This window comes from Dysidea avara, chromosome 5 (genome assembly GCF_963678975.1).
Source record: "Dysidea avara chromosome 5, odDysAvar1.4, whole genome shotgun sequence".
In the NCBI taxonomy this organism is placed as follows: domain Eukaryota; kingdom Metazoa; phylum Porifera; class Demospongiae; order Dictyoceratida; family Dysideidae; genus Dysidea; species Dysidea avara.
The window spans coordinates 6949039-6969400 of record NC_089276.1 but is presented as its reverse complement, the minus strand read 5'-3'; the positions used below and the strand labels follow the sequence as shown (position 1 = coordinate 6969400).

At 37.4% G+C, this 20362-nt stretch overlaps 1 protein-coding gene across 1 annotated transcript in view; it reads right to left on the bottom strand.

Moving 5' to 3' along the window:
* The window catches only part of LOC136256604 (hemicentin-1-like), a 56327-nt gene that overhangs the window by 11108 nt on the left and 24857 nt on the right, over positions 1-20362 (bottom strand). The window contains exons 21-37 of the mRNA XM_066049587.1: positions 19648-19899; positions 17137-17388; positions 16643-16894; positions 14612-14863; positions 13517-13768; positions 11745-11996; positions 9218-9469; positions 8723-8974; positions 7833-8069; positions 7467-7763; positions 6080-6388; positions 5487-5789; positions 3542-3723; positions 2905-3022; positions 2156-2416; positions 990-1082; positions 575-889 (exon numbers count right to left, since the gene is read on the bottom strand). Coding sequence (XP_065905659.1) covers positions 575-889; positions 990-1082; positions 2156-2416; positions 2905-3022; positions 3542-3723; positions 5487-5789; positions 6080-6388; positions 7467-7763; positions 7833-8069; positions 8723-8974; positions 9218-9469; positions 11745-11996; positions 13517-13768; positions 14612-14863; positions 16643-16894; positions 17137-17388; positions 19648-19899 — 4131 coding nt within the window. The remainder of the gene's footprint in view (positions 1-574; positions 890-989; positions 1083-2155; positions 2417-2904; positions 3023-3541; positions 3724-5486; positions 5790-6079; positions 6389-7466; positions 7764-7832; positions 8070-8722; positions 8975-9217; positions 9470-11744; positions 11997-13516; positions 13769-14611; positions 14864-16642; positions 16895-17136; positions 17389-19647; positions 19900-20362) is intronic.

Genomic DNA, 20362 nt, shown 5'->3' with positions numbered 1-20362 from the left:
AGAGATGAAGACTATTCCATAAAGATGGTTTTCGTCACGCATAATAGAGTAGAGGACATAGAAAAGTTTACATTTCGTTTCCGTGGTCCACTTATAATAATGGTAAACAATTAATGCACACTAAACGGCTTTAGTTTTAAAATGAAACGTAAACAGAATATTTCATTGAGCATGTACAGGTATGTATGTGTTACTAAGCTCTACAAAATTGTACTATACAGCTCTCATTGCAGGTACTACACACATGCTGGAGTGCTAAGGTTCCCGGCATGGAACTCAGGAAGTAAAACAGAACAGATAGTTCTGAGAACAATGTTTGTGGTTAAAGTAGTTAGTTGTACTGCAGTTGCACTTTCTTAGCAGCCAAAATGGTAATGAATAAAGTAATGAATTACAAAATACAAAACAACATTGTATTTACTTATGCTGTGTTTGATTTTTTTTGAGCACAAAAAAAAATATTTAAAAATCAACTTGTTATATGCTGTACATCCCCTGTGATTAATTCTTTGGTGGTACTGTTTTTCAGTGAAGATATGCTACACATACAAACTTGACAAATGCTTCAGCTTACCATCTTCATCAGTAGAGTTTATGGCAGTGTCAGGATCTCCTAGACCTGCTCCAGTCCTTCCTCTCACCTCAACAGTGTAGTTAGTATTAATAGATAAATCATTAATGGTGTACCACAGTGTATCAGGACCAGTGATGTTCACTCTCATTCCATTATTAACACAATCACCCACTGAACTGGTCTGGATATAACAGAGTTCATAACCAGAGAGGACACCTCGATCACATGATGGTCTATCCCAAGTGACCACCAGGGTAGTTGAGTTACGAGGCATCCCAGGATAGTTTACTGTGAGGTTATTGGGTGCCAGTGGAGCTGGAGAAGTACACACACGTGTGCACATGTAATACACAGAAAAACATTTAATACTACAAGCAAGTAAATGAGCTACTTCAGTATTGGTATATTTACTCACTGTCTTCTCTTGTTATGAAAGTGCCATTGAGTGGAGGGCCTTCACCAACAGAAGTGGCAGCAAACACTGAATAACTGTATGTCCGGTAGGCAACTAGTAAGAACAAAATGCATGTATATCATGTTGGTTGCTCTACAAAGAGCATGCCTCTTGCATACTAAAGTAATAACATTTTTATGTACCACTCTGCGTGGGCAGTTCAAAGTTCCTGCCAGTGCCATAATTTGTATATGGCACTCTTGCTGACCGCGGCGAGTGCATTACACTGGTCGAGTGCATTATAAGTTCTGTGCAGCAATACACAAGTGCCGGCAGCCGAGACCACTACGACACCTCACCTAATAGGTGGAAAGACACCTCACAGATCACTCGAATTCTTTTATAGCCTGACATGTAAAGGTCGATTGTGGACCATGACGTCACCAATACGTATAATGTTTACCAAGCAGCCAATGGCGATCGAAAAAGCCAATGTGGTGGCCACAACTCTAGTCTACATATATATATAAACGTACTTATGCACCTTACTAGTCTGGTGCAATCCAAACCCAGATTAAACTGTAGTCCACTTCGACAATGACTCAATAAAACTATTATATTCTAAATAATACTCACCTTTATGTTCGACTGTGGTAACCAGTTTTTGTCATGCCACCAGATTTGAGTTTAGCCAGTGTCAATAGTAGGAAGTAGACTAGCATCGTTTAGTAGTTAGGTTTTGTTTACTTAAACCATTTATTAGCTGCTTTTTTTTCACTCAAGAGAATCACTATGGCAATTAGTCTGGCGCTTAGTCTATATGATGATTGAGTGATCACGCTGGCATGATGAGCACTACATGAACAGCGAATGCAGGTTAGTGATATAACCCATAGCATACTAGCTTTCAATATCTCAGGTGGCTGCAGTACTGTAGAGGGAACGTCATTGCAACGCTCGGCTTGGTTACCCACAATCGATGTTAGAAACCTGGCCTTTATAAGTGTTACAGCTGCCTTGTGAGACTCTCCCCACCTATTAGGTGAGTGGTACACAACAGTTATACAACGTGCACTCGTGCTCTGCCTGTATAAACGCACTTTCCTTCAGCCTGACAGCCCTCAGGCTCGTGCGTTTATATCAGGCAGAGCACTCGTGCCCGTTGTATAATTGTATAATACACTAACCTAGATCATCCAATGTGATATTGGTAGGAGCTTCGCCAGGTCCAGTAAAGTTAGCAAATGCATTCATTGGTTCTGTGCCGAGTGGTGTGACCCTCTTTCTTCTACCTCCACCACTACCATCAGATATCTCCTGGAACTCAACACGATAGTAACGGATGAATCCATTAGGATCTGATGGAGGGTCCCACGTAAACACCACATTAACAACTGTATCATTAGTGTCATTTACTATCCTTATGTTTTGTACTGTAGTGGCAGGAGCTGTAAGAATATGACGATAAATGTAGTTAAAATCATTGTTAACAACATACACACACACATACACACACACTACTGGTCTACACATAAACAATCTGGTGTGACAGTAGCAGAGTCAATTATTACTGCCTGACATAGGCCATTTGTCAGGCAAATATCATGCATGACCGACCACAATGGAACCTGCCTGACAAAATGTCAGATCAAAATACAAGGAAGTAGTCCAAGGTTGTATAGTTTTTTTAGTGCATAAGTAAATAATGAACACAATAATGATTGTACCATTATACATACTAAATCTATTGATGTATTCCCTGAATACCAAATTGTGTAAAGCAGCAGCAGTGCATCAATGTCAGGTAAAGCTTTAGTTCGCCTGACATTTTCACGGGGGTTTTTAAAAATTATAATTGTCTCTGCTGTGACAGTAGTAGATACACTAAGGAAGAACTGTATTTCTCACTTAAAGAATAATAAAATTGTATGCTTACTTGATTCATTGGTCATAATCATAATAGTAGCATTCACATCACTCTCCCCAACTTGGTTGTTAGCTGTTACTTCAAAAATGTATAGCTGAGACTCATTCAGACCAGTAACGTCAAGTTCCTGTAAATAAAAGTAGTTTCTAAATAATTGGCGCACGGAAAAGCAAACCAACAAAAATGTAACCTCAACTTTTCATTACTGACTATGTGCACAATAGACAAATTTCATAATAATGAAAAAATTAACGGTTGCCTACATTTTACATTATTTGTAGGTGTCAATTAATGCCTAAAGTCACCTCTGCAAGTTTTAAAAGGATAGCATATGTAAGTCGTGAGATATCACATTTTGAAGCTGCAATTTTCCCATACATTGTCAATGATAGGGGTAACAGTTTCCCCTTCTGGGAAATCGCATAAATCATTGGATTCAAAAATGTCATATCTTATGACCTACATATACTATTCATTTAAAACTTATTGTTTACATTCACACCTTAGCCAACAGGTTTTGCCTGACTAGCAAGTAATGCAAGGGACCTGCTGATAAATATCAGGTATGGCACACAAAACAGTTCAACTGTTTAATGGTAGGAGTTGTAGTGTGGTACCATTAAAGTCCTTAAATGATAGTCCTTACCATCTCTGTAATATTGGTAATCATAAAGTAGTCACTAGACATGCTATCATTTTGTCGATAGTAGATGTTGTATGATGATATGATCCCATTTTGTTGTCTAGCCATGACAGGACCCCAACTGAGCTCCACAATTGTAGCATTAATGTTCCTTGCATCTAGACCAGTTACTGCACCACTGGGAACTATTGGGAAAGAAAAAAATTGAAATCTCACATATATACTGTATTTATTGTATTTCTAAATAAGGTCTAATGTTATAGTAGGTCTTCTAAGTCAGTTTGTATTTATTTTGGTGCATTGATTAAAGCTGGTCAAGTGAGCAAAATTAATTTTGCTTGTGTTAAGTTAATACTTCACTAGCACTAACCAACCAACCAAACTGATATAATACATATGTATTGTATATTAGCAGCAGTTGTTAGAGTGACTGTTGTATTAGAATATCTCAAGTCAGACAAGGGGTGTGCAGCTAGCTAGGTCTTGTCTTCTGTTAAGTAAATAGCTAGATTGTGAAGGGGTATGGTCTCCATACTCTATTGAGATTATTCAACCTAGATCTTTACTAGATGGATGTGGTCGCAAACCTATCATGAACTAGTCTGGCAGCGCCCGCCCTTTTGCATGGCGATGTAAGACAAATTGTGAACGGGATCCCAATTACGAAGTTGCAGATATCTAGCTAATATACCTCTTATAGTGGCGCCAGGACTGAAGTGCTTCTGAAATCTAGCTCTGAAATATTTCTGTGGTGCCTAAATATGCTGCTGAAAGAAAGTGTTGATACAGAAAATTAACACCTTGATATGGTTTCATTGGATGAAGAAGAAGATAAGCAGCCTGATTGGAAATAAAAGAAAAGACAAGGCACAGAGGGCCTACACTTGTCGGAACCCCAAAAGGCACATCCCACTGGTGAAATTGTTATTGGGCGGCACGCAAAATTTTCGGGGCGATCCCTACCGTACTGTTTGATGATATCTTTCACTGTCTGTACAAAGAAAGGTTTTTGGTTTAAGGTTACGGAATAGTTTAAAATGCGTGGGCGGAACAAATTACCAAACCTGCTTTAACCCAAGCAGGGATAAATAATTTCAACAACTGTGTTGTGTTAGCATTACAACTAATTGTGCTTGTTTGTTTTTACTACAGAACAATGACTGTCCTTGGGTGTGTGGTCTACAATAGAGCGATGTTTTACAAAAAATGCGCCGCCAAAAACCAGACTAACAGATTACTGAATCCTTATAATTTCAACACAAGTGGCTAAACAACTAAAATATCTAGGTCCTGTGGAAGCGATTTTTTAAGTTACTGGTTGTATAGACGTTTTATTGAACTTTTAATAGTTTTTTCAGGTGAAACAAGCTCTTTGAAGGCTTGTATCCGAGTCACTGGGGAGAAACACGCCAAAAACGCTTCCACAGGACCTAACAAATTTAATATACAGTATCACTATGCCCTAGAAATGCCAATACAACCTACAGCTTTTGCTGTATTTGGCGGCGGAAAAACATGGTAGTGACAGCTGGAACCATAGCTGGAACTGAGCGATGCGTACGGGCGCTGGCTTACTTGTGTTACTACAACAATTGTAGTGTTCCACCTGCCTCAAACGACACTGTAGCTACATAAAAACATTAAATATGAAGGGCTTCACTTTCATTTGAAACTTTTCATGCTGCTAGACTGGTTTTATGGTCTTCTCAAAAATAATTGATAGGCATTCAAAATTTTGAATGATTGCCCGTGACTATACCGTAACCTTAACGCAAGTTAGGATTGTGCCTACCTAGCTTGTCTTAAACTCACCAAAAACCTACCTTCGTACAACTAGTGTGCTTGATAGCCAAGTTATATGGATGACTGATAAACGAATAGTATGGCTGCTATACAGATAGCCACTCCGTTACATTTATCACAAGTACAAATTGTGTAATTCACTTACTATCTGGTAATGTTTGTACATTGATAGGTGAACTGTAAGGACCAGCTCCTGCTGCAGTATGGGCTCTCACTTCTATAGTGTAGTTACCAAACTCCTCTAAGTCTTCTATTAACAAACTGGTATCATCTCCCATTGTAGTGTCGAGTGTTAGTGATCTATCGTCATTAAAGTCTGAAGTGTTGTAGCGTACTTCATAATGTGTGATGACCCCATGATGATCTTGACATGCTAACTCATTCCATGTTACATTAATAGTTGTAGTAGTTGGGACTGGAGTAGCCACCATTGGAGCAACACGAGGAGCTGGGAATTGGAGAAGAAATGTAATACAATGATGATCCCAACAACAAGTCAGGAGTTCATAAATACTGCAAGCCACCTTGTGGTAATCTTGTACTCCTGGTGCAACCATAAGATATTTTACCTGTAGCACATACTGAAATTCTATAAAGCCACTAAGGGGTATACGTGAATACAAACATTTGTAGGGTACAACTATTTACCACCTACATTTTTGATAGAAAGGCATACAGGGAAAATCATATACCATATTACAGTTATGTTGGACACTAGCTACTACACTATCACAATACCTTCCTCCATTGTTCTAACACTAACTGGTATACTGGGTACACTGGGACAAATATCATTGATGGCAATCACAATAAAACTATAACTCTCTCCAGGATGAAGGTCAGGGATCATGGCCTGCTCCACCATACTAGTCACTGTCACATCTTGTGATTGATTATTAGGTGCCATTACCAGACAATCAGGATTCTGGTAGGTGATATTGTAGCCAGTAACTGGAGCATTATTGTCATGAGGTTCAGTCCAGTTGATGAAGAGATCACGTGAAGCAACATTAAACAACCCAACATTAATGGGTTCATCAGGACAATCTATGATAGGAGAAATGATAAAACATTAAGATACTCAATTACAAAGAGTGTTACTACAATATTGAGACTTTATAATAAGCATTTTAAAACAAAAAAAGGTAAACATTTTGAGTCTGACTTGACACATTAAAAGTCATTTCTTGGCCACCATCATTAATGTCACATTTATTTCACACTAGCCATTCTTTGAAGACCGTACTCCTTTTTCATATCTTGGGAGTTAGATATAATTTACGTATTTACATACGCTAGACCCATAATCAGCTAATGGCTTATGAGTACATGTTTCTGCCTCGACTATTCAATAAGTACTGTATATAACAGAGTCAAGGTTTCACTTACATACTATATAACACTAACTTGCCAGGATTGTTGAATGTTGTTAGATTTGTCAACTAGATTAAGTATTTCAATTAATCAGGACATGTATGATTTTTGTAATACTTGGTCATACAAATTATATAATAATTCTTTTACTACAAAGGTTTGTATGTGTAACTTCTAAGAGAAAATTCAGCTGTTTCTTGTTTCAGTAGGCAAAATATGTATCGCATGTGTAATTTCTCAAAAAGTGTGCATAACTCTTCATCAAAATCGTACAACAACAATTGGAACATAAAAGCAGTTTAACATGTTAGTGTAGCTCTTCGAATCTGAAGTACACTAGATAAAGCATGCTAGAGTTCTGTGAGTGGTGCAAATATACAGAAAAGTTTGAAGGTGTGTGTACACCAAGGGAATTTCCACAGTAAGAATGGCTGGTCACAGGTACATGTAGTTTTGGGTTCCCATATCGTATAGCCTAAATATTTTGACAGGCAAATATTTCGAGGTTGAGCAATGTTGCTAAAAATAAAATTTTCACGGATTTGCAAACATTCCCAAAATGTATTAGACTAAATGGAGGTCAAAATATTTCAATGGCAAACTTTCGCTGATAACATCCAAAACCACGAAATCAGCAAAAATTTTCCCTCCTCAAAATATTTAGGCTATACAGTATTACGCATACTTGCGTGCTGCACATCCACAATGGCTCAACCACACACAACACACTACCAAATGTCTTGATACTCACTTTGTACAATAACTGTAGCATTTTGTATGTCAGTAACTACTACATTAGTAGCCACACACTGGTATAGTCCTGTATCACTAGTAGTAGCATTAGTGACAGTGATAACACTACTATTAGATCGTAGTTCATCTGCTGGTGCAATTGTGATCACTGATGGGTCTCTAATGGTATAGGATGTGCCATTCTGTCTCCACTCTATGATAGGAACTGGATAACCTGTAGCATTACATGTTAGCATGAATGACTGTCCAGCTGTGACATTCTGTGTCTGTGGACTATCCACTATCACTGCAGCCACTAGGAGAGAAAACACAACCACCAACAATAAAACAGTAAAATACAAAAATTACTCAAACATTTCCTCACCATTAAGAGTAGCATTGACGGTAATATCACCAGCATTATTAGTGATGGTACACTGATAGTCACCACCATCTAATGGGTCTGTATTGTCCAGTATCAGTTCCTGTATAGAAGACACTACCGAATTGTCCCTTAGTCGTAACCACTCATAGGTATTGCCAGGACCACCTTCAGCATAACATGTGTAGGTGACCATATTGATGACTACTACTTCAGTAATTGTAGCATTGTATGGAGCAACTACACAGAGAATAGAACATGTTATATATCTCAACTGCACAAGTACAATGTACATATTTACAATCTAGTAGTCGGACTGTTAGTATCCCATATAAGGCAATTGTTAGCTACATATATAGCAAAGACTAATGCACATCAAGCAGTTTTCTCCCAGAAACTATGGCAGTGTACACAATTGATTGTCATACTTGCTCAAATAAAAGCCATCCTCACATAGAATTCGTGACTACTAGAAAGTTAATTGTCAACATGTAATACCAAGTTTGGCAGTTGTAAAACATCAGCCACTATTCATTTGTAACAAAAGGTTTATGTACTAGTAGTCCGACTACTATTTTATTGCTAATTTGCAAAGATGCCATTAGCTCCTTGTTACTTCCTTATGGGGTCATCTCCAAACTGAATTTGGTACATAAATAATTATTTACTCTTGGTACCATGAATTGCTGGTTTCTGGTCAATACACAACATACACTTTTACTAGTAACCACTGCTGTACTGAATGACACAACATTGAAAACCCAAACTATATGTTTGATGATTGTACACTTGTTTCTAATGTCAGTGCAAAACAGCTAGTATGATTTCAATGAGAACTAATTCAACAAACGTAAGTAGAAAACCTGCTGAATGGCTATAAAATCTCAACTCACCATAAACAGTGATGGTGTTCATACTAGTTCCAGCATCATTAGTGACAGTACAAGTGTAATTCCCTCCATCAACTGTAGCTAGATCACTAATAGTAAGGGTGTTGGTGTTAGTAGTTGTGGTGGCTGAGAATGTATTAGTCCTGCTCCAACTGTATACTAAGTCTGGTCCACCTTCTGATGAACAGTTCAACTCTAACTGACTTCCATTATCATATGTGTTATCACCCATGATGACCACATTGTATGGAGCAACTGAAGGACAAGACACATGCACACTTACACAGAAGTAAGTCAGTGTGTACTATTAAAACTAACATGAAGAAATCACAACATGCAGATACATATTCACACAGTGGGTTCTTGCAATTGTTAGGGAATAATTTATGAGTTTGCCTGGCATGAATCTACAAAACTAAGTAAATCCAATGAATTTGTATACTGAAGATGAATTAATAGGTGGTGTCTTGAAAATAAAATGTAAAAAAAACAACTCACCATATACAGTAACAGTCATAGTGTCAGTCCCAGCATCATTAGTGACAGTACAAGTGTAATCCCCTCCATCAACTGTAGCTAGATCACTAATAGTAAGGGTGCTGGTGTTAGTAGTTGTGGTGGCTGAGAATGTATTAGTCCTGCTCCAACTGTATACTAAGTCTGGTCCACCCTCTGATGAACAGTTCAACTCTAACTGATCTCCATTATCATATGTGTTATCACCCATGATGACCACATTGTATGGAGCAACTGAAGAACAAGACACACAATAGTAAGATAGTGTATATGTAGTAAACTGTAAATCTATTATTTCTAATGAATGTCAGGAGGAGTATGAAGGATGACTGCTTAAATGTATTGTGCTATGTAAAAGAAATAAAGTATCATCCTACATGTACATGACAGTATGAATTAGAACTGTTCAATAATTGAGAAATGTATATTAGCTTAAAGCACTTGTGTGGGTGAAGACCAATCAAATCAGAGTGCTATTATTTCCATACAGTACTGAAAGGAAAATATTAGGAGAATACAGCACTGCGTATGGACAATACAGCATTGTTGATCACGTGTGTAACATTTTAAATCGCCAGAAGTAGCCAAAACGATGCTATCTGTTTGTTTTATGACCAAACTTGTACTATATAGACACTTACCAATTGTCTGATGGCTGAAAACCAACACAGTTCGAGTCTACAAAATGAACGCTCTGAACAAAGACAACCAGAATGCACTTTAACCAGTTAAAGCACTGCTATACTTGTAAAAAAAAAATGGCACTCTGGCGTGGTCTCAAGTCGATTACAGCACTTGGCTTCGCCTCATGCTGTATTAGTCTCTCACCCATGTCCTTGTGCTATTTTTTTTCCACAATGCACTCACAGTGGTACTATAACTAGTATAGATATGTGAAACACATGTACAGACAACATTGTACTCCTGAACTATTTGTCTACAAAAGATCGTTGTACAGTGCAGCTGTAAATTACATCTTATATGGCTTGAAGATAGAGCTACAACTACACAAAGTCTTTACAACATGCATTGTAATATGGATTCAAAAGTGAATCACCTTATTGTAGATCTCTATAAGGATATAATAAATAATGCAGTCATTGTTATTACAAGTACACCCAAAAATTTGGAATTTTCAACTAGAGTAGGGATTGATAAAAAGAACTGAAACAAACTGCCCAGGTCCAGTTATGGATAATTTCTCCTTTCTCCACCTTCTCAAACACACTTTCTGTAACAACTTTAAACAGGCTGTATAGGAGCACTTGTGTTGTAAAGCCTTAATAAAAAATAAAAATCTGGAGTAGTGCACGATATTAAATCACAGTAAAACAATAAGAAGTGTTATATCCCTACTGTGCTCAAGATACCACAATGGAAATGCACAGTAGGGATATAACACCTCTTATTGTTTTACTGTGATTTAATATCATGCACTACTCCAGTTAGTTTCAGTACTTTTTATCGATGTGCTATGGTCCCTACTCAAAACACCTATGCAATCAAAGTAGCCACTATGAAAAATACGAACGATTTCCATTACGAAGGGAAACCATCATGCGCTACTGTCAAATCGACACCTTTTGCTGTCAGCAATGATGAATGAATGGGACACAAAGGAGGACACTGGTAAGTCCAAGAAGAATGTGTTGTATGTACTGCGGTATGGAAAATCAAACCTATAGCCTTAGCTGTTATTGAGTAATGCTTGGTGTCAGTCAGTCAGTCAGTCAGTAGAAAATCCCATGTAATAATTGCTGCATTACTGCATTACCAAACAATACTTCATAATACTAAGGAACATAATAAGATTGCTATTAAACAATAAAGTCATCAACAAATTGTTCTTTGTACAGTAGTATCTAATCATACTACATACGAAGCAATTCACAGAAAGAAAAACATGGACACCATGCTGTCATGAAACACTAGCTAGTAACTATCTCTAGTGTGTAGGTCACCTTCTCTCATTCTTCAAGTGTAGTCAAGACCTAGCAAGAAGTTGTATGACATGTATTTTTCAAAGTTCTGGAAATCTTCCAGCTCATAATTGAGAGTGGCATTTACTTGAATACAGCTTTAATACAGTATGCTACTATACAACATCACAAATCTTTAGCTTGTACTAAATGTTCAAAAGTGTCTTTGCAACTGTTTTTGTATTGTGGTGTATGATCTCTTAGTATAAAATCAGGACCATCATTAAGTCAAAGTGTTTCATTGTTACTGCTAACATAGAAGATTATATGACATTACATAATTATCACAATTAAACTACCTTAACAGTGTGCATGTAGGAAAGCTCTGACATCTTTTCTCACCGATACATCACACCTACTCAGATCTTCGTGGCTTTAAAAAACCTCGGTCGGATTTTTAAAATCACGAAGATCCTCGTGGTAGGTCTCTAACTATTACTTAAACCACTAATTTATGGTATACATATATAGATATACAGATGTAAATACATTGTAATCTACATGCAAACTGATCTAAAATTTCAACTTACTATACACAGTAACTGTGGTATTGCTGGATCCAGCATCATTAGTGACAGTACAAGTGTAATCCCCTCCATCAACTGTAGTTAGATCACTAATAGTAAGGATGCTGGTGTTAGTAACTGTGTCAATCGAGAAATCATTAACCCTACTCCAACTGTATACTAAGTCTGGTCCACCCTCTGATGAACAGTTCAACTCTAACTGATCTCCATTATCATATGTGTTATCACCCATGATGACCACATCATATGGAGCAACTGTACAGGGTAACACACACGCACACACACACACATGTAGTAGTAAGCATATATGTACAATATGTACATGTATGTACCCATACTCTGTTGCAGCCAGAGGAAGTATGACATATGTTAAGCGCTATCAAAAAATTAAGCATATTTGGACTTCTAAAGTGATGCTTAATCTGGCTACTGGCATTATGGACACCTTGAATAAAACTACCAGTGCCATTCTCTTCCATTGTTGCCATTTCCCCTTTGTTTCATGCAGTGAGCTCTTCATCATTCTGATACAATATCAAACAACTGGGGATCAGTGGGGGTTCACCACACCATTAAGCTTTTCAATTGGTACCTAGTTTTCAATAAACCTTTTTTTCATTTTTAATTGCTCTATACAAATCCTATGAGCTCAAATGAGTGCATCATACCTCCTCTGGGTTGCAGCACATATTACTATATTGTATTGATCTGTGTTATACGCTAATTTTTCATTGACTAAATAATTGGTAAATTGGCTAGTCACTGTCGAATTTTGAGCACTAATCCATAAAGAAAGGTGCCTTCTTTATTGGACAGTTACACACTGTCAAAAAGTTAAGGCTGCTTTCTATTAAGTAAATTTGCAAAGTCCTTTAGCAGTTTTATTCCAGAAGTGTATCAAGTGGCAAGTTATAGCAAAGCTCTCCACAATGCTAGAATTGAACCAAGTACATCATAGCTATGAGTCACTCACTTCAACCACTACACTACAACTCATACGTTTATAATAAAGGCATGAAATGGTATACGTGTTAATACATTCAGTTAACATAATTGAATTTGCCAAGTTTCATTCTACTAGCACCCTTCAATTTGATGGCAGTTACAAAAGACAACCATCAGAAAATAAAGTAACTTCAGATGACAATTGTTTAGCATAACAACAGTCGTGATACATGCAGCAGTTGGTAACATTATCATCTGATGTCACTGGAATGCACACAGACAGACAGATGGATAGCTGTATGGAGCCACTTTGTCATTCTTGCTACCCTATGAGTAACGAAACCAATATTGTTCAAGGTGAGAACTAGTGCTATAGCTTATTCACGAATACGGACGGACCACACCACTTTACAGATAAGATGAAGTAACCACTCAACAATGATACATAGCCCTCTGGCCTTTTGTAAACTTTATATAATTTGTAAAATCACTAACCTGGACTGTACCATGATATCCCTAGGACTTGTCGGTTCATAGATAAATGTGGCTATTACATAATGAACCATAATTGAATATCTAGGCATGTCTATAAAATGAATCCAATGATTACAGTTGTATCAGCTCAGGCTATAGGTTGCCTGTCACAGGATAATAGCCTGTAATAATATGTGCAGGGACTAGTAAACATTGTGATGGATGATTCGATGGAGACAGCTCTTCAGATGGATATTAAAACAGCGCATGAGATGATTACATGCAGGTCTTAGCCAAATTTACACAATAGCAGACAAATGTCTTGATGATTCACATAAACGTAAGCTTCAACTCACCATAAACAGTGATGGTGTTCATACTAGTTCCAGCATCATTAGTGACAGTACAAGTGTAATCCCCTCCATCAACTGTAGCTAGATCACTAATAGTAAGGGTGCTGGTGTTAGTAGTTGTGGTGGCTGAGAATGTATTAGTCCTGCTCCAACTGTATTCTAAGTCTGGTCCACCCTCTGATGAACAGTTCAACTCTGACTGATCTCCATTATCATATGTGTTATCACCCATGATGACCACATTGTATGGAGCAACTAGATGAAGAAAAATGGTAGATTTACATGAACGTTACTTTGAGTACTGATGATTTAGTATGAAATAATTATGGATTTTTAATCATTCTAAAACTATTTTTATTTTTGTTGACCCATGGGAGCATAGGTGGATCTAGGAGACAGTAAGGGGGGGGCGAGAGGAGGCAAGAAGTTTTTAGATAAAACAGTGTTTATTACACACTAAGAGGAGAAGAATGGGACTCATAGTACACAATTTATATTCATTTGCATAACTTTGTTTGATACAGCTGGATAACTGAAGGGAATACACTTTGTATAAGACTGTAGATGGATACCTTCTAAATTTTTAAAATTAGATTTCCTAGTTTTGAATTTGGGAGCATTTTTGATAGCAATTAGAACAAGGATATAAAAATTAATTAGCCTATCTGAGATAAAGCCTTTTTGATGGTAAAATGTACTAAATCAAAATAAAGTAGTATTGTTATACTTCGCAATAATTTATAAATTGAGTATTGCGACTGTTCTTATTAGAGTGTAGTGACTGTTCTATTAGAGTATCTCAATCTTAACACAAAAATTCTAACTTGCATTTAAAATTGTTGTCTTCTATTTGTCAATTGGCTTTCTTTACTTCTGAATACAGTGTGAATGCATGATACCAGTTTATGGTCTCAATATAATCCTGTAGGTCCAAGGGGGCAAGAGAAGGGCCAGAGCCCCCCACCCCCCCCCCTCAGATCCGCCTATGCATGGAAGTGCACACACCATCTTCCAGAAACAATTTCTGGAATTAATGCAGCTGCCTGCAGCAAGCTGTGGGTATTTACCTAGAAAAAATTGAATGCCTCAAAGACTCACCATACACAGTAACAGTGGTACTGCTAGTTCCAGCATCATTAGTGACAGTACAAGTGTAATCCCCTCCATCAACTGTAGCTAGATCACTAATAGTAAGGGTGCTGGTGTTAGTAGTTGTGGTGGCTGAGAATGTATTAGTCCTGCTCCAACTGTATTCTAAGTCTGGTCCACCCTCTGATGAACAGTTCAACTCTAACTGATCTCCATTATCATATGTGTCATTACCCATGATGACCACATTGTATGGAGCAACTGTACAGGATAAATAACATACTTACAGCAGTCTACTGTATTTTCCAATGTACGTATACTCTGAACTAGTCTACAACACATTCGTGAACATTGAACATGTATACATGACCAGATCTGCCACATGTTCACACAAGCTTATAAAATACACGTGGAATTTACATTGAATATTTTGTATGCATTTGCTATGCAACAACAGAGGTGTTAATAGCAAAAACCTTGTTTGCATTGTGTTTGTCAAAGTGAGAAAATCTTTGTTTTATGTAAGGAGATGTTATACATATCGAATATACTATTTCACTACCGTTGTTTTTGGATAGAGTTTGGATTCAACCTTACCATACATATCTCAAAGTTACTACTGTAGCACAACCCTGAGATGTACTGCTTGTTGAAAGCTTGCCTAGAGCAATCTTTTTTATCTTCACGTATTTTATAATTCTTGGCATGAGTGTGTCCATTTTGACCAATAGCTAAAAAAAAGTTCATGCTCCGTCTGCATTGTGTTTCACAAAATGGAATGCAGATGTTCTGCTAAATGAACACTAGAGGAATGCCAAGGGAACACAAATGCAACCACAACACTAGCAATAAAAGGGAATACAGTGGTATGAGCCTCGTCAAAAGTACAACAATAGGTTATATAATAGTGTTATGACTATTATTCATTACAAGCATATGGTGTGTACAAAAATGTCTGCAACCCAGGTGTGTCCACCCAGCTACTGAGATAACCACAGCCATCAGCAACATATCGAAGAGTAATTACAGCTGACTGGCCAGCTTACTGGCAATGATGAAAACAATAGAAGCCTGTACTACTTTTCATTAACATATACCAGTCTAAGGAAATCTCTAGTCTTGTCCCTAGCCGCCCAAGTGCTCGATCACGTGAAGGTCGATCACGCAAAGGTCGTCTGGCGACTTTCTTGGCCCTAGTGGAGTATTGATACAAACACGTTTCTTGTGCTCATTCATGCTTACATAAACTTTTCATTCACTTGAAGGAGTGTTACTTTAAAGCTAGTTTTTCAGGTGTATATTATTAATGCATACTTCCTGGGCCAAGAAGTTGGACTAATGTCACCAGACGACCTTCGCATGATCAAGCGCATGGGCGGCTGGGGACGAGACTATGAAATTTCTTCTCATGTAGCCTAGCTCAGCACTCAAGCACTCGCTATAGTAAATAAATTCTAGATTCTTCACTAAGGCAGGTACACACTACTGGACAATATATCCATGCTATTACCATGGAATTCCCATAATCACCTTGAAATACCCATGAAAGTATTTTTCATGGGTAATGAAATACCTATGAAATGCATGAAGCAAAATAATGTACCAATGAAAAACCCATGAACGAGTGAGTTTTCATGGGTTTGTATGTATGTACAACCCATGAAAAACCTGTGAAATCACACCAATGAAAAATGTATGGAAAGCCTATGAAACACATTCATAGGTTTTCCACAGGAGTTTCATTGGTGTGATTCCACGGGTTTTTCATTGGTAAATTATTTTGCTCCATGCATTTCATAGGTATTTCATTACCCATGAAAAATACCAACTGAATCTTTCATGGGTATTTCAAGGTGATTATGGGAATTCCATGGTAATAGCATGGATATATTGTCCAGTAGTGACAAGTGCATTTAGCACCTAGCACCTGGCAATGTCCTGGACTGCTTCTATTTAATGCATAGCTCTAGTAGATACCATGTAGTTGATGCGACAAGGATGTTAATTTAATGGTATTTTTAAAAATGCAAAAAGACTCACCATAAACAGTGATGGTGTTCATACTAGTTCCAGCATCATTAGTGACAGTACAAGTGTAATCCCCTCCATCAACTGTAGCTAGATCACTAATAGTAAGGGTGCTGGTGTTAGTATTTGTGGCAGCTGAGAATTCATTAGTCCTGCTCCAACTGTATTCTAAGTCTGGTCCACCCTCTGATGAACAGTTCAACTCTAACTGGTCTCCATTATCATATGTGTTATCACCCATGATGACCACATTGTATGGAGCAACTGAAGGACAAGACACATGCACACTTACACAGAAGTAAGTCAGTATGTACTATTAAAACTAATATGAAGAAATCACAACATGCAGATACATATTCACACAGCGGGTTCTTGCAATTGTTAGGGGATAATTTACGAGTTTGCCTGGCATGAATCTACAAAACTAAGTAAATTCAATGAATTTGTATACTGAAGATGCATTAATAGGTGGTGTCTTGAAAATAAAATGTAAAAAAACAACTCACCATATACAGTAACAGTCATAGTGTCAGTCCCAGCATCATTAGTGACAGTACAAGTGTACTCCCCTCCATCAACTGTAGCTAGATCACTAATAGTAAGGATGCTGGTGTTAGTAGTTGTGGTGGCTGAGAATGTATTAGTCCTGCTCCAACTGTATTCTAAGTCTGGTCCACCCTCTGATGAACAGTTCAACTCTAACTGGTCTCCATTATCATATGTGTTATCACCCATGATGACCACATTGTATGGAGCAACTGAAGGATGAGACAAACAGCAGTAAGATAGTGTATATGTAATAAACTGTAAATCTATTATTTCTAATGAAGGTCAGGTGGAGTATGAAGGATGAATGCTTAAATGTATTGTGCTACGTCAATGAAACAAAGTATGTACATGACAATATGAATTAGAACTGTTCAATAATTGAGAAATGTATATTAGCTTAAAGCACTTGTGTGGGTGAAGACCAATCAAATCAGAGTGCTATTATTTCCATACAGTACTGAAAGGAAAATAATAGGAGAATACAGCACTGCGTATGGACAATACAGCATTGTTGATCACGTGTGTAACATTTTAAATCGCCAGAAGTAGCCAAAACGATGCTATCTGTTTGTTTTATGACCACACTTGTACTATATAGACACTTACCAATTGTCTGATGGCTGAAAACCAACACAGTTCGAGTCTACAAAATGAACGCTCTGAACAAAGACAACCAGAATGCACTTTAACCAGTTAAAGCACTGCTATGCTTGTAAAAAAATGGCACTCTGGTGTGGTCTCAAGCCGATTACAGCACTTGGCTTCGCCTCATGCTGTATTAGTCTCTCACCCATGTCTTTGTGCTATTTTTTCCACAATGCACTCACAGTGGTGCTATAACTAGTATAGATATGTGAAACACATGTACAGACAACATTGTACTCCTGAACTATTTGTCTACAAAAGATCGTTGTACAGTGCAGCTGTAAATTACATCTTATATGGCTTGAAGATAGAGCTACAACTACACAAAGTCTTTACAACATGCATTGTAATATGGATTCAAAAGTGAATTACCTTATTGTAGATCTCTATAAGGATATAATAAATAATGCAGTCATTGTTATTACAAGTACACCCAAAAATTTGGAATTTTCAACTAGAGTAGGGATTGATAAAAAGAACTGAAACAAACTGCCCAGGTCCAGTTATGGATAATTTCTCCTTTCTCCACCTTCTCAAACACACTTTCTGTAACAACTTTAAACAGGCTGTATAGGAGCACTTGTGTTGTAAAGCCTTAATAAAAAATAAAAATCTGGAGTAGTGCACGATATTAAATCACAGTAAAACAATAAGAAGTGTTATATCCCTACTGTGCTCAAGATACCACAATGGAAATGCACAGTAGGGATATAACACCTCTTATTGTTTTACTGTGATTTAATATCATGCACTACTCCAGTTAGTTTCAGTACTTTTTATCGATGTGCTATGGTCCCTACTCAAAACACCTATGCAATCAAAGTAGCCACTATGAAAAATACGAACGATTTCCATTACGAAGGGAAACCATCATGCGCTACTGTCAAATCGACACCTTTCGCTGTCAGCAATGATGAATGAATGGGACACAAAGGAGGACACTGGTAAGTCCAAGAAGAATGTGTTGTATGTACTGCGGTATGGAAAATCAAGCCTGTAGCCTTAGCCGTTATTGGGTAATGCTTGGTGTCAGTCAGTCAGTCAGTAGAAAATCCCATGTAATAATTGCTGCAATACTGCATTACCAAACAATACTTCACAATACTAAGGAACATAATAAGATTGCTATTAAACAATAAAGTCATCAACAAATTGTCCTTTGTACAGTAGTATCTAATCATACTACATACGAAGCAATTCACACAAAGAAAAACATGGACACCATGCTGTGTCATGAAACACTAGCTAGTAACTATCTCTAGTGTGTAGGTCACCTTCTCTCATTCTTCAAGTGTAGTCAAGACCTAGCAAGAAGTTGTATGACATGTATTTTTCAAAGTTCTGGAAATCTTCCAGTTCATAATTGAGAGTGGCATTTATTTGAATACAGCTTTAATACAGTATGCTGCTATACAACATCACAAATCTTTAGCTTGTACTAAATGTTCAAAAGTGTCTTTGCAACTGTTTTTGTATTGTGGCGTATGAACTCTTAGTATAAAATCAGGACCATCATTTAAGTCAAAATGTTTCATTGTTACTGCTAACATAGAAGATTATATGACATTACATAATTATCACAATTAAACTACCTTTACAGTGTGCATGTAGGAAAGCTCTGACATCTTTTCTCACCGATACAGTACACCTACTCAGGTCTTCGTGGCTTTAAAAAACCTCGGTCGCGTTTTTAAAATCACGAAGATCCTCGTGGTAGGTCTCTAACTATTACTTAAACCACTAATTTGTGGTATACATATATAGATATACAGATGAAAATACATTGTAATCTACATGCAAACTGATCTAAAATTTCAACTTACTATACACAGTAACTGTGGCATTGCTGGATCCAGCATCATTAGTGACAGTACAAGTGTAATCCCCTCCATCAACTGTAGCTAGATCACTAATAGTAAGGGTGCTGGTGTTAGTAACTGTGTCAATCGAGAAATCATTAACCCTACTCCAACTGTATACTAAGTCTGGTCCACCCTCTGATGAACAGTTCAACTCTAACTGATCTCCATTATCATATGTGTTATCACCCATGATGACCACATCATATGGAGCAACTATACAGGGTAACACACACGTACACACACACACACACGTACACACACACACACACACACACACACACACACACACACACACACACACACACACACACACACACACACACACACACACACACACACACATACATACATACAGCAGTAAGCGTATATGTACAATATGTACATGAATGTACCCATACTCGGTTGCAGCCAGAGGAAGTATGACATATGTTAAGCGCTATCAAAAAAATTAAGCATATTTGGACTTCTAAAGTGATGCTTAATCTGGCTACTGGCATTATGGACACCTTGAATAAAACTACCAGTGCCATTCTCTTCCATTGTTGCCATTTTCCCTTTGTTTCATGCAGTGAGCTCTTCATCATTCTGATCTAATATCAAACAACTGAGGTTCAGTGGGGGTTCACCACACCATTAAGCTTTTCAATTGATACCTAGTTTTCAATAAACCTTTTTT